We start from the raw sequence: 15,434 nt of genomic DNA, 5'->3' as shown, positions 1-15,434 counted from the left end.
GCAACAGATTTTGAAAATCTTGGGCCCATTCTTCTCTAACTTGGGAGTTTTCTGTTTCTCTCTTCCAACTTCTTTTTATACTGGAAAGTCACTCTGAAGGTTGTCAGTGAGGTGCTCGTGCAAACCTGTATCTTGTGGAGGTTCTTTAGTAAATACTAGGCAGCTGATGATAGCAAAATATGATCTGAGCACAGGCTTGAGAACCAGCAATCTCCAGAGTGCTAATTCTGGCCTTGGTGACGCCCCCATTTTGTGGCCTTGATCAAGTGACTGTCCCTTTTTGTCTCCATTTTTCTATCCTTAAATGGGGATAACACTTACTTACCATAACAAAAAGAAAAGGAGTACTTGTGGCACCTTAGAGAGTCTCTAAGGTGCCACAAGTACTCCTTTTCTTTTTGCGAATACAGACTAACACGGCTGCTACTCTGTTACCATAACAAGTGCGTTACCACCAGGATTAACTCAATGTTGCGCACAGTGCTTTGAAGCTAGGGAGGGAGCAACAGGAGAGAAAGCATTACGTACTAAGGTCTTGCCTGCATTTGGGATTTTTGCACCCTGGGTTAAGTCACACAATCCTTGCTTTATACCAGTTTGGCACACTGTTGCAAAAATCCTTTAACGTAGACCAGCCCTAAGTAGCCACCATTGTACAGTGCAGAAGGCTTATAGGCCGAGAATCTTTACAAAGCAGACACAGCCCTGTCTATCCAGATAGGGTCACCTGAAACATTTGAATGTGTGCGTGTGAGTGTGTGTGAGAGAGAGCGCTATCTATCTATCTAATCAATCAACCCTTATTTCAAGCAGCCTACAATTAGATAGGGTTGTATTATATTTAGCAGTGCTATTGACAGGTGACATTTAGGAGTGAAGAATTTTCATGTTCATTCTCTATATCAGTGGTTCTCAACCTAAGGCCACCGCTTGTTTAGGGAAAGCCCCTGGCGGGCCGGGCCGGTTTGTTTACCTGCTGCATCCACAGTTTCGGCCGATTTGCAGCTCCCACTGGCCGCGGTTCGCTGCCGCAGGAAGTGGCATGGGCTCAGGGATGTGCTGGCCACCCTTCCTGCAGCCCCCATTGGCCTGGCATGGCGAACCGCGGCCAGTGGGAGCTGCGATTAGCCGAACCCGCGGACGCGGCAGGTAAACAAACCGGTCCGGCCCGCCAGGGGCTTTCCCTGAACAAGCGGTGGCCCTAGTTTGAGAACCACTGCTCTATATGGTCCTGATCCAAAGATGCTGAGCCAGATTCTTCTCTCACACTGGTGTAAATCAAGAACAACTACGTTTAAGTCAGTCAGTGAAGTTAAACCAATGTGAAACTTGTGTAAGTGAGAGGGAAAATGGGCCCTGCAGATTTAACTGCCAGTCACTACTTGGGGTCTGAAAGTCAAGCTGGGTTCTTTCTGCCTCTTGCATCAGCACTGGTGGTGAGAGATTCTGCAATCGGAACCTAATTGATTTTTCTTGATGTGTGAGGCAGAATAGAATCCACCTTACTCTCCCACAGGTGTATTTGCTCAACAGTGCTAACAGGAGTAAATACTTGTATATTAGCAAGCAGGTGTGACTCAGGCATGCAAAGTTGAGATATCAAAATGACCTGTCACTCAAACTAGGGACTTCTCTGCCTATAAACTCATTGCAAAGTTCCCACATGGTGACTCCATCCACTCCACCCACCGCCTGCACCATGGTTAAGGGCTAAGATGAGAGAGCAGCACTATTTATGGAGTAGTTCTTGGTATTCAAGACTGCTTGGGAAAATGTCCTTAGAGCTTTTAGGATTGCATTCCAAAATCTATGCAGACAGACTTGCTAATGTGAGACGTCTTTGCAAGTCATCTCCGTTTGAAGAATAGTGAAGAAAACTCAGGGAGAGACCTCAGTGTAAAAATCAAGACAAGAAAGTTCTGAATCTCTTCATATCCTTTTGCATGATACAGCATATGAAATTCTGTGTGATCCAGGGCTAGTTTTTTGGTCTGCTTGATCTTTTCTGACAAAATCAAAATTAAAAAAACACTCAAGCCACAGCTACTCTATGTAGATCTGATTAATGCTGTCATAAATATAAAGGTTTCAGAGTATAAATGTAAAGGGAAGGGTAAACACCTTTAAAATCCCTCCTGGCCAGAGGAAAAACCCTTTCACCTGTAAAGGGTTAAGAAGCTAGGATAACCTTGCTGGCACCTGACCAAAATGACCAGTGAAAAGACAAGATACTTTCAAAAGGTGGGGGGAGGGAGAAACAAAGCCTCTCTGTCTGTCTGTGTGATGCTTTTGCTGGGGACAGAACAGGAATGGAGTCTTAGAATTTAGTAAATAATCTAGCTAGATATGCTTAGATTCTGATTTCTTTAAATGGCTGAGAAAATAAGCTGTGCTGAATGGAATGGATATTCCTGTTTTTGTGCCTTTTTGCAATTTAAGGTTTTGCCTAGAGGGATTCTCTGTGTTTTGAATCTAATTACCCTGTAAGGTATTTACCATCCTGATTTTACAGAGGTGATTCTTTTTCTTCTATTAAAATTCTTCTTTTGAATGCTTTTTCATTGTTCTTAAGATCCAAGGGTTTGGGTCTGTGGTCACCTATGCAAATTAGTAAGGATTTTTATCAAGCCTTTCCCAGGAAAGGGGGTGTAAAGGTAAGGGAGGATTTTGGGGGAAAAGACGTTTCCAAACGGGCTCTTTCGCTGCTGCCACCAAACGTCTAACCGGTATTATTATTATTATTAGGAAAGTCCAAGGGCAAAGGGTAAAATAGTTTGTACCTTGGGGAAGTTTTAACCTAAGCTGGTAAAAGTAAGCTTAGGGGGTTTTTATGCAGGTCCCCCCATCTGTACCCTAGCGTTCAGAGTGGGGAAGGAACCTTGAGAAATGCCTAAAAGGTTACAAAAATAAATTCAAGCTAAGTGGATAGCAGTTGAAGGGGTAATCGGACATAATCCCAATCCTGCAATCGTTTAAGGATGTGCTTAACTTTACGCACAGGGGTGGTCTCATTGAACTCAACAGAATTATTCCTATGTATGAAGTTAGAGATTGAGGCCTGTAGCAGAGGTGCCGACTTCCCCAATTCCAAGGGGGTGCTCGACTCCTGCTCCGCCCCAGATCCCGCCCCCACTCCACCCCTGCCTTTTCCCACCCCGTTCTGCCCCCTCCCCCACCTTTTCCTGACCCTGTTCCACCCCCCTCTCCCCGCCCCAAGCACCTCCTGTATGCTGCTGAACAGCTGATTGCAGAGGGTGGGAGGCGCTGGGAGGGAGGAGGAGGAGCTGATCAGTGTGGCCCAGCAGGAGGGCTTGTGGGGATGAAGGAGCTGATCCACGGGGCTGCCGGTGGGTGCTGAGCACCCACAGTTTTTTTCCTGTAGGTGCTCCAGCCCCAGAGCACCCACAGAGTCAGTGCCTACAGCCTGTAGGATAAAAGAAAAGGAGGACTTGTGGCACCTTAGAGACTAAGAAATTTATTTGAGCATAAGCTTTCGTGAGCTACAGCTCACTTCATCGGATGCATTCATGATGAAGTGAGCTGTAGCTCACGAAAGCTTATGCTCAAATAAATTCCTTAGTCTCTAAGGTGCCACAAGTACTCCTTTTCTTTTTGTGAATACAGACTAACACGGCTGCTACTCTGAAACCAGCCTGTAGGATATTTCCCCAAGAAATAACATCCAGGTAACTTTGTGTTCTCATGTGTAAGTCAGGCAACATCCTTTGACTTCCCTGGGAAGACCATAAAATGGAAAAGTATAGATGGTAAATTCACTTACTTTGGCAGAGAGAAGCTGAACTGTGATTAAAAACAGACACACACTTTGTCTGAAAGCATATCTTTATCAATTAACACAAATTCTAGGGCTTTTCTTCTGACTTAAATATCCAGCAAGTGGGTTGAATGACAGCTAAATCCAATCACAGAAGCTTCTGTCCTGTTGTTCCCCAAAGCAGTTTCTTCCAATTTCAAAGTTCATCATGTTGGTGTGATAGAACATCCTCATCAAAAAGCCATTTTGAGTCCAGCGAGATCATCCCTAGAATATCCTGCAGAAATACAAAGTGTGTACACATCAGTAAACCATTATTAAAGTAACAGAAACATCAAACCCACAGAAACAAAAACAAATTACAGAGACCCTGATTTTTAAAGTAGATTCAACCTGACACCTGACTTGCACCCACAAGGAATTGTGCTTACTATTTTGCAGTTCTAAATACTTAACCATCTAAACACCATGTGCCAACAGATCAGGCAGTGTGATGCCTGAGTTCTGGGAACTGATACCACAATTAATTTTCTCTCCACAAAATCAGAGGCAGCTTTTCAAAGTCGGACCCTAAGGCCTGGAATCAGATAATGGGCTAAGTGGGGCTCTCATCTCTCGGAAGCTAATATAATATAGATTACCTGTAATGTCATGATTGACACAATTTAACTTTCATGTTCCCCTTGAGCTAGAATATTTTAAGTTTTGTTCACTCTGTCGTGATCTGCTGAGAACAGGGAAAATTCCCATTGACTTTAACCTTTCCACCAAAGGTTGCCAAAATGTAGTAGTTCTTTCTAATCAGATTTCAACCATTCAGATAGGCACTTTAAAAACCAAAGCCTGAAATAGAGAAGTGCCCCTTTTGAGTTAAAATATTGAAATTTGAGACATTCCTTCATTATGAATCATTGACCACATTTTAACAAAATTGTCTTTTATTCTAGATGACCAAAAGTTCATCATTTTAACAACCGACAAAAGTTTTATACATTTTTGTTTCATGCAGCAGTTGTATTTAGGCATGAGACCAATGATTTGGAGAATTTTTAAGGTCATCTGATATCTCTAGATGTACTTATTAGAATTTAGTCAAGAAATGTGTTGTAGGTGGTAGACAAATGTGCTGCAAAGGCAGATGTTGATGGCCAATTCCATCCAAAGGATATCCTGTAATCTCAGTATATACAGCAGAAAAGAGCCCACTGTGGGCTAGGGGTGGCAAACAACCAATGCGCAGTACCCTGCACACCAGTGGCGGAAAGGAAATATGGCCATTAGCACCCTGGCACTACTTCTATGAAAAGTGGCAGGAGATCATCCTTGTTTGTGTAGGGCGGACAGGACTTCCAGTGTTTTACGTCTCTTTGCAGGAGAACATACTATAATCGTGATTTCTACAGGGCCTACAACGTCTCTTCTTTCAGTAATAATGTGGCTTTGCTAATGTAACCCTTCTGCCAGGCCGAGTTGATAACAGCAAGGGCCGGGTTCAGTACATAGGGGTTCCCTCTCAACAAAGCAAATGCAAAACCGGCTCGAGTCCCCACCCAGTGACCTGGGAAAATCTTACACACACCCCTGGGCGCCTCAAAGTGGCAATACTTCCCCTCGCACAAGCACAGAGTCTCGGTATAGTAGAAAATCTTTAATAACATGAGGTAAATGACATCAGCATTAAATTGGGAAAACACCACAACTAGGGTTCATCAACCAAACCATGAGCAAAGACCCACCCCAGCAAATTGAGCCATGTCCTTTCCCTTTGGTTCTTGAGTCCAACAATCCAAAGGTCTCTTGAGTCCAAAGTCCCAAAAGTCTAACAACCCAAAAGTCCAGCCCTAGAGTTCAAAAGTTCATCTGCAGAGTGTTACTCCCCAGTCTGGGTGAAAATGGAGTGTGGGGGGGAAAGAGGTAAAGGACACCTTACATGATCCAAAGCCGACTGCCCCGCCTCTCCATGGGGCTTCACTCCGATCCGATCCACCAGCTGCTCCGCTTCGCCAGCTGTCCCGCAAGCTGCTCCAGCCGTCCCGCGAACTGCTCCACTTGGCCAGCCGGTCCGCTCCGCCAGCTGCCCAGCCATATATCTTCAGGCTCCCCACTACTTAACACAGTGCTCAGTGATTTCAGCTCTTAGTAATTTTTAGCTCTTTAGTGATTTCAGCTTGTAGTAGTAAGAGCCTCAGTGCTCATGCACTGTAAGCGCAAAGCAAATTCCGCTCAGCACCTGTAACTAGATTCCTAATAGACCCAAAATTAGCTCTGATATTCCACAGTGGTGAGAGAAGGAGGTGCAACTGATGATTCAGGCCCTTACAAAGGGCCCACACCACCAGGTACAACTTAAATAATTTTTTCACTTCAAGGTGTAAGAGACACAGACAAGGTTTTCATCTCAAGGCCAAAAGACCCAAAACATCAAGACACTTGATCACAGCCTTAGATAGGCCAAGAGACTACCTACACTTGATACCTGTCCCAAGCCTCTCTCAATTCACTGAGTTTTGGAACCCATGTCCCTTGCCTAGCGAGTGCTACTTAGTTGATGGCGAGTCCCTCCATCATAATAAAAGGCCAAGTACAGTTCCACTGTCCTTGATTCACATAATCAGGATAACAATTTATTCTTCCTGCCCCAATAACAGAGAAACTGGGGATCCCACAGCAGCCAAAGTGACCATTTGGGCAGCTATGGGCTCATCCTAGGTGGGGTGGGTTTGCCTATGCAAATGAGATCAGCCCCTGAAGTTCTTTTCCACTTGCCACAACTCACCACCAGATGTCAGGGTGGAGTTCATCCTGACTCTGCTTACACTAACAAAACCTTCCTAAATTTCTGCTAAGCCATAGGAAATTCTTTGTAGCTCTGGCTGCATCTACCATTCCACACGTACTTGTTTGTTTTTTTTGAGCTCCTTCTTGCCAATGGCATCTTGCTACAGAGCACTTAAGAATTCAGAATCTTAAAAGCTTTGCATAGAGTGGAGAAGTAACTTACCCCAAACTTCAGACTGGTTTGAACGCTGGTTCAGCTGTAGGCTGTATTGATTGGTACCATTTTGATTAGACTGGCATTTCAGCAGATTTACTAAACCTCTGTGAAAATGGTTCTGTCATCTGAGCCATGTTTACATACCTTTCCCCCAATTTAATACCAGATTAGCTGAACCACAAGTTAGAACGATTTTGAAATTGTTGGTTAATTCTCCCAGTGTAAACATGGGCTGCAGTGTGTCCTTTTTGGTCATGTTCCAGTTAAGCACTTCTCTGTTTTAGTATGGATTGAGGTCACTTGTTATCTTTGTAACTAATCTGAAATGCCATTGACCAGCGAACATGATTTTAGGGACCCAATCCTGTAGTGATTTCTATGTAGGCAGATGCGTGGTCGGACACAGAACTCCCTACAGGATCAGGGCCAATGTTATTTTAAAAGCTCTCTCTCCTCCCGCACCCCTGATATGATGGTGTAAATGATAGTACTTTGCACTTCTACTCTATATTGCCTTTCAAGATCTCAAACAGCTTTAACAATCCCTTTGATGTTGGTAAGTGGGTATGTACCCTTCCTTACAGTTCCAGACTGGGGACAGAGAGCAGTGAGGTGACCTGTGCAAGGCTATGCAGAGCAAGAACCTTGAGATGCTTGGCTGAAAGTTCACACACAAGTCCAAGCTGTTGATTCTTTCTTATGGTTTCTCTCCCCACCCTCCTCCCTCGCACTCTTCATTTGAAACAGGGTAACTTCATTTGCAGCTGGGGGAGATGTTTTGTCGTCGTTTTTCAGCTGATGTCATTGTCCTCAATGCCCGGGGCATTTGTTTTCTCCCTGTAATGCCAGCATTAGAATTCCAAGCCAGCATGGCTTACTTCTTCCACTGCTGATTGAAATGCTCAGTCACATGAAAGCTTACAGGCCTGCTGCTTCCAGGGAAATCAGCTGGAATGCCAGCTGACTTAGTGCCTTGAATTTAAATCTTTAGATGCAAGAAGAGAAACAAAACTGGGGGGTGGGGTGGAAGAGGGAGCCAACGGGATTAAAAGTTACCTGATTTCCCACCATTGGGTTTCCCCTGAAAGCATTTAGGTGCTGCCCTGATGCTAAGTAAAGGATGGTTTTTATGGGGTTTTTTTTTAATATGTATTTTCTCCTCCCCTTTCTCCCCTTCCTGTTGTGCCAAAAGCTGCAGATCTGGGACACGGCAGGGCAGGAGAGATTCCGGTCCATTACGCAGAGTTATTATCGCAGCGCTAATGCATTAATATTGACCTATGACATAACCTGTGAAGAATCCTTCCGATGCCTTCCCGAATGGCTGCGAGAAATAGAACAGTATGCCAGCAATAAGGTCATAACTGTGCTAGTGGGTAAGTGAGGACTGTGCTTTTATAAGAGCTCATTTCTCCAAGAGAGAATAATCAGCCATGTCCATCTGGAGTTTGACTAGGGTCATTGGCAGATAGAGGCATTAGCAATGGAAAATACTGCATTTATTTTATCTCATAGTGTCAGGATCTCCTTCAAATATGCTGGACTGGACACCCCTTGATGCCAGTAGGTTCTGAACCTATATCTCTGTAGCATCTTACCACAAAGCCATTCATCTAAGTGAAATTGTCAAGACAAAGACTGTGTCTGAATGACTCCTCCAATACATAAAGCCAATGCACTAAAACACAACTCAGAATAGCAACTGCTGCTTCTCAAAGTGTTGGCCATCTTAAGCCATGTAAGGTTGTTCAGCATGGAGGGCCGTATTTAGGTAGAAAGCCCAAACAAACCAGGAACCATTTAATGATTGTTTCACTTTCCCTTCCACTGAATGAATTATGTATTTGGTTATTTAGCCCCATGGCTTTGACTGTGCAGTTGCAGTTTAGAAAGAGTAACTGGAGCTTTACACCTCTAGGTTCCCAGTTCATATCTAGATCAGGTTGGTAGTGGCTGAAAGTTATTATGCTTTGATGGCCTCAGTCCTGTTGCAGTGGCATGTGTCAGCATCACAAAAACTAGTTGGCATTCCAGTTGGCATTCTCAGCAGAGAGGTCAAGGACTCAGTGGGCATATGGAGCCTGGAGTGTCTTCCTCCTCTCCCTCATTAATAGGCACAGTGCAGGGCCGTGGAGAAGATCATCTGCTGCAGTCTGTATCATCCCTGTCCTGTGAATAAACAGAAGGTTTCTGTCTCCAGGGCCATGAGGCTACACCTTTCACTGGTACTAAATCAGAATTTCACATGGATTTTTAGAGAATTAAAAAATATTTAAATGAAGAAAATGCCACGTTGAGTAATGTCCTTTGCTTGAGATGAAGCAAATCCAGCCATCAGTTTGCTACCAGAAGAGTGCACCAAGGTATACACAGTGATGAGGCCCATTAGCATTCTGCAATGGTGGACTTTGTTTTCCAAATCGGGTAGTCAAAACATCACTTTTCAGGGACTTGGTCAAGGGACTAGGTCTCAGCATAGTCGAAGAATGATGGACACATAATTTGAGGAAAGCGTTAGTCAGATGGTTATTCAACAGAAAGATCTCTCTCTCGCTCTCTCTCTCTCTCTTTTAAATAGCTTAATATTTAAAGAGTAGATAGTACAATTCTACAGAAGAATCTGGTGTATTTAGTCTTTATTTGGATTTTAAAATTAAAAAGACCCTTATCCCAGACTCTAGGTGCCCTAATGCACACTAACAATGCAATCTAAAATGCTTAGAGGTTCTGTGACAAGAAACCATTCACACTGTAGATTAAAGGTACAGTATATTTTATAAATAGTTTATAAAAGATTAATAAACAATAATGTGCTAATAAATTGCTAGAATCCAGTAGGTTGCTTATAACCATCTGTAGCACCTTCTACTGATGTGCTTCTTACCAAGTTATAGATGGTTATATGCTTCTATACTCCAATAATTGCTTATTAACTTTCTATAAATCTAACTTCATATAGAGTATGTTCATGAACCATTACATTGTAAAGGAGAGGTTGTTGGATGGAAATGATGGCAGTGGAAAGGGATCCTTTTCTCAACTCCCACTTCTTCCCAAACCAACTGCAGTTAATATCAGATTAATCATTAGTCGGTTTATTCCCTACACAAATGTTGATCTGTTCTGCCATAAGCTGAAAATGACATCTCCCTATGGGGGAGGGTTCCTCACCTCACCTAGTTCTATCAGCTTTCTTACACCCATTCATTCCCCGTGTTCAGTAACCATATAATGAACAAAAACATGTAATTAAAACTGGAGAGCAGGTTTCTTTTTAAAGCTCATAATTATGTGAAAAAAATATTGTATTTGGCGCCCCCACATGCAATAATTGACATTTTAAGTGCTCCTTGGAGCAAGAACCAATGATTGTTCAATAGACATTAAAAGGGAAATCCTTTAATGCCAATTGATATTAAACAGGTGCATTAGCACAAAATTAATGCTAAATGGCTTGCATGTTCATGGGGAAAATTCCATTAAGCGAGCTAATATTAAAAAGCCTTGGTTATCTATCAGAGAATCCACTTTTTGGGGGGACAGGAGAGTGAGCATTTAGTTTTGTAGCTTTATAAGATGAATAGTTTGTTTAAAATAAAGAACCTAACGCGAGACACATGGTGACAAATGGTTCCTTTCTTCCAGATCAATTTCTGTTGGTTTTGTTTTACAAGTCAAATTAATTCCCTTTCTTAAAATATTTTATTGATGCAGGTAATAAGATTGATTTAGCCGAGAAAAGAGAAGTCTCCAAACAAAGAGCTGAAGAATTTTCAGAGGCCCAAAACATGTACTATCTGGAAACTTCTGCTAAAGAATCGGATAATGTGGAAAAACTCTTTCTGGACTTAGCTTGCCGGCTGATCAGTGAGGCAAGACAGAATACGCTTGTGAACAATGTGGCATCCCCGTTACCAGGAGAGGGGAAAAGTATCAGCTATTTGACTTGCTGCAATTTCAATTAAGGGCTGGCCCAAGATCCACCCCAAATGGGCCAAGAGGTTTTTTGCAGAGATGTATCTCAGTGAAGGCAATTCCTGCCACTTTGACCCATCTGACTCACACCTAAGTCAGGTTCCCGATCTTAAAGCATGGCAGGCTGGCCGCTCCACCTGCAGGTCAACATAGCAGAATATAATATGGTTTAATCTTTTTTGCAATCTCTGGAGTTGGTTAGCAAAAATAGTTTGCACAAGGCGCTCATTCAAATCCAGAGCATGGGCTGCTACATCACTTTCCGTTGGAGACTAGAACAGCCTCCCTGGATGATACAGAAGAATGCAGGATCTCTTTTGCAGCACGCCTTTAGTCCTTTTGAAAAAAGATGAACTTTAAGCCTTGGACTATACAGTACTGGCATTGTTCCAGGCTGCCAGCCAAATGAATGCTTAGGATGTGTATATGCCCACAGCATCCTGATGCAGGACTCAATTGTATGTTTTGAATTAGTGTTATATCTCTCATCTGCAGGCACTTTCATGAACTTGGAATTAAAAACGTATATATCAACGTTTCCAAACAAACAACAATTTGAAAAAAGATATGGATACTGGCTTAGTCACTCCGTTTGGTGCTAGCACTCTGGCTGAATATTTCATAGACCAAACCTAGTTTTATTACATTACTGTCCTCTGAATGTGTAACTTAGAGTAAGTAGTGAAAGTATGCTAATAAGCACTGTCCATAAAATATCATTACCTCTTTTTCTCAGCCTGAACATAGTGGGTAAGGACTGTGCTTCTTTGATGTCAATTGTGGGGTGCAAAGACTTTTTTTCTTGAGTCATAAAAGCTCTGTAAACAGTAATTTCCTAGTGTAATGAACTAGCTTTGAGAATACTGACTGATGGAGTTCTAAACAGATCAGATCTGACCAAAATATTGTGTTTGCACTGATCATGTATAAGGGTTCAAAGGCAGAGCACAGTTTTAGATGGCAGTCCAGTGTGTTTGAGTAATGAAAGCTTGTAGTTACAGGTCTTACTTGAGAAGCAAGCATACAATTTTGTATGTTTTTTTTTAAGCTTAAGTGAAAATGGCAGCAAGTGTTGTTATGAATCATTTTGTGTCTTACTCATCCAATGATCATCTTATGAACCTGTACCTTGGAGAAGCAATTCAAGGTACCAGTTTGGCATTGACTGTATTCTAATAGCTTTTGGATCCATGACCATAGATTCATTTAATTTTCTTGTTACTTTGTACTCTTAAGTCTCAGACACCAATGTATGTATAATTATTTGCTTAGGTAATTTCTTTATATAAAACCTCTAATGTGGAAGCACTATGGTATTTGTTATATTACACCTCTAGTGCCATGTTCTAATAATACATTGGACTTTGCACACTGATGTTAAAGCAAAATTGGAAAAAGAGGTTGGACGCATACGTAGAAAATCATTCTTAAATGTTTGGTATCCGTTTTATTGACCTGAATGAGGCTAAAACTCTTGGTAACTTTGTGGCTGTGATACATTGTAACTTAGCATTAATCAGCTCGATATCATGTATTATTTGCTGAAGATGTTGACTGGCCTTTTGTATTAACATGAAAAAAGCTGCCAATAAGTAAATATTGAAAATAAAAATGGCCTTTTAAAATGCTTTGTCACATTTTCCTAAACAGATTTTGGGGTCTCTCTTACTGTGCCTTTGATTTTCAGTGGGAAGTGTGTGTGTTGTGGATCAAGAGTGTAATATAGCCACTTTGTAATACATATTTCCTGCCGTAGCATGTCAGTTTTTTCCCTTAGAACGGGAAAATTTTGTTTGACTCAGCGGTTTCTCTTGTGCTTGGTAATACAGTGAAGCCAGCACTAAGGAGCATCTCCACTACGGAGGATTTCTTTCTTAACTGACTTCCTTTAAAAATACCCCTTAAATTTCCAGTACAGTTTTGTTTGACCTCTTAAAGACCATTCAGCTCCTACATAGCTGATTTTGCAGGTCACTTAGGTATTGTGGTAAATGCCTTGTGGGATAATGCTGCCATCTCACTAAAATATCATAATATTTTTAAAAAATATTCTTACTCTTCAGGTCCTGGATTTTTCTACATAGTATATCAGTTGCTAAGGTAGAGGTACTCGGTAAAGTTGCCAGGAGGAGTGGAGTAATGAAGGGCTACATGTGCCACATTACGCTTGTTTTTCATTTCCTGTAGTCAAGGATGAAATGCTCAAGCATTTTCCTCAAACCTCTCTTTTACATGGCAAGTCATAACCAGTGCACTTTTTATTGGATGATGTTAAGGGTCGGGGAAAATTTTATTTTCATGCACTGAACACATTCTGACCAGGTAAACCCCAAAGTCACTACTGGGAAGAGAAGTATTTACTGTGTCTGTAAAGGGCTTTTTTGTTAAAAATTAAAAAAAAAAAAAAAAGTTTTCACCATCAAATTGAACAACATCAGAGCCAGTTGAGAAAGGAGCTGGGAACAAATTACTTAGGTCTTTCTGTGGATGCCCTTAACAGTCTGCTCATCTTTAAGTGGCCAGAATCAAGGATAATTGAAAGTAAATTAGGAAGTGTTATTTACTCCTTCTCATAACACAAGAAAAAGGGGTCACCAAATGAAATTAATAGGCAGCAGATTTAAAAGAAACAGAAGGAAGTATTTTTTCACACAACGCACAGTCAACCTGTGGAACTCCTTGCCAGAGGATGTTGTGAAGGCCAAAACTATAACAGGGTTCAAAAAAGATCTAGATAAGTTCATGGAGGATAGGTCCATCTGTGGCTATTAGCCAGGATAGGTAGGGATGGTATCCCTTGCCTCTGTTTGCCAGAAGCTGGGAATGGGCAACAGGGGATGGATCATTTGATGATTACCTGTTCTGTTCATTCCCTCTGGGACATCTGGCATTGACCACTGTCAGAAGACAGGATACTGGGCTAGATGGACCTTTGGTGTGACCCAGTGTGGCTGTTCTTATTATAAGTTTCTACTATTTAGGAAACACATGTTTTAAAAGTGAGTTAAGAACTTCTGTTTTCTAAGCCATCTGCATGTTCTGGAGGTTTCAGGCTCTAGAGAATAGCCAGCTTATGATACAGTCCTGGCTTGTAGATCCAGCAGGTTTTGAAATCCTTAGAGGGGAAGATGTTCATCATCCTGGCTACAAAATAGTGTTGCATAATAGGAAATGCTGCAATTAATGGAAACAGGTCGCCAAAAATGAGGTAATATTCAAAGAATGTTGTTTCTTCTTGGCCCATCAGTTCTGGAAACGATTGCATGTCTTTGGCACTGTAGCTCTCCAGAGAAAGAGATGCCCCATCCCTGGGGCAAAAGGAGGAACTCTCTTTTCCTCCTCTATGCCACTCACAGTGTAACTGTCCAAAGTAGGAGCTGGTTAGAAAACCAGTTACTTTTTTTTCCAATATTGAGAAATGCTGCCCAGCTGTAAGTCATTTTAGAGACATTAGGCCTCTATTCAATCTTTACAACCACTTACTCTTATCCTCCGATGTGTGAGCCACATTTGTCAATTTATGGACTAAAGGCCAAACCTCAGTGCTTTCTCAACTGTGACCCTTGCATTGATGTTGGTCCTGGATACACTGGTGCTGGAAGGCCATTTAATTGGCTCTCCTTGAATCATCCAGCTGGGTGCTTGTAAGTACAGCCTAAACAATTGTGTGAGCTACACCCAAATAAGACTGGTATTAAAGCCTACAATAATCACATCACTAAAAATAATACAAGAGAGACTCTCTTAAAAACAAGACAGAATTAAATGGAAAAAAGAACCACAGCAGGTAATGATGAGACTTCTTTTGAATCCTGGTGCAAATGGCTGCTGCCCTTTACTGAGAGAAGGGGAGCTGATGGATACAGGAAGGTACATAATAGAAATCTTCTAGCACAGTCCACAAAACCACACATCAAGTACCTAATGACTTAGCTTGGAAGGCTCTTCACTGAGCTATAAATCACTTGCAATGTGGCACAGGATCAGGGATCCCTATAGAATACTTTACACACTGCTTAATTCATAGAGAGCTGCTGGGTCTCAAGCAGACCATGCTGCATGGAGGACGCCATTTTGCAGTGTGCGCTGCTCTGCCCCAGCAGCATGGCCGCATGTGCTCAATGCATGGAGGACACTGTGACGTTGCACCCCATAAGGCTTTATGGAAATATGCTTATGAATGTATATATAACATAACTGGAATATGTTTTATTCTACATATGCCATGTAACATATCTCTGTTAAGGTTATGATCTAGTGAATCTATTCCTATTTGTATGCATGTATCATGTTTGTATTCAAAGTTATGAATATTGGCTGTGTACTGGTTTGATTTTAAGTAGCCTTAGTAAGGCATTTGGGCAGCCTTTAGAAAGGAATTTGCAAGTTAAGTGCCCAGTCAAGAAACACGTAATGGACAATGGATCTTGGAAGGCTCCAATCCACATAAGTATACTTGAGGACGTTCAAGGTAGCATGTCAACCATGGCTGCTACCTGTAAGTTCTGAGTCATGCATGGACAAGTGACTTGCCCATGTGACTCCAAAACTCCATCTTGTATCTGGGATTCTACATGGGGAGGGAGGGGTGTCTACCCACAAGAGACAGTCTACTTAAACCTCTGGGGACCCCTCCATTTGGCCTTCAGCTGTCTCAAGCCACTCCACCCCCAAAGGATACCTGAAAGA

The 15,434-nt window shown here is 42.1% G+C and overlaps 1 protein-coding gene across 3 annotated transcripts in view; it reads left to right on the top strand.

Moving 5' to 3' along the window:
* The window catches only part of RAB30 (RAB30, member RAS oncogene family), a 65,823-nt gene extending 52,365 nt beyond the window's left edge, over positions 1-13,458 (top strand). For all 3 annotated transcript variants that reach the window (XM_073335888.2, XM_073335877.2, XM_073335898.2), the window contains 2 exons: positions 7,963-8,146; positions 10,485-13,458. In XM_073335888.2, coding sequence (XP_073191989.1) covers positions 7,963-8,146; positions 10,485-10,735 — 435 coding nt within the window. In that variant the 3' untranslated portion in view covers positions 10,736-13,458. The remainder of the gene's footprint in view (positions 1-7,962; positions 8,147-10,484) is intronic.
* The last annotated feature ends 1,976 nt before the right edge of the window (positions 13,459-15,434 follow it).

Source organism: Lepidochelys kempii, chromosome 1 (genome assembly GCF_965140285.1).
Source record: "Lepidochelys kempii isolate rLepKem1 chromosome 1, rLepKem1.hap1, whole genome shotgun sequence".
In the NCBI taxonomy this organism is placed as follows: Eukaryota; Metazoa; Chordata; order Testudines; family Cheloniidae; genus Lepidochelys; species Lepidochelys kempii.
This window is presented reverse-complemented; position numbering and strand designations above follow the sequence as displayed.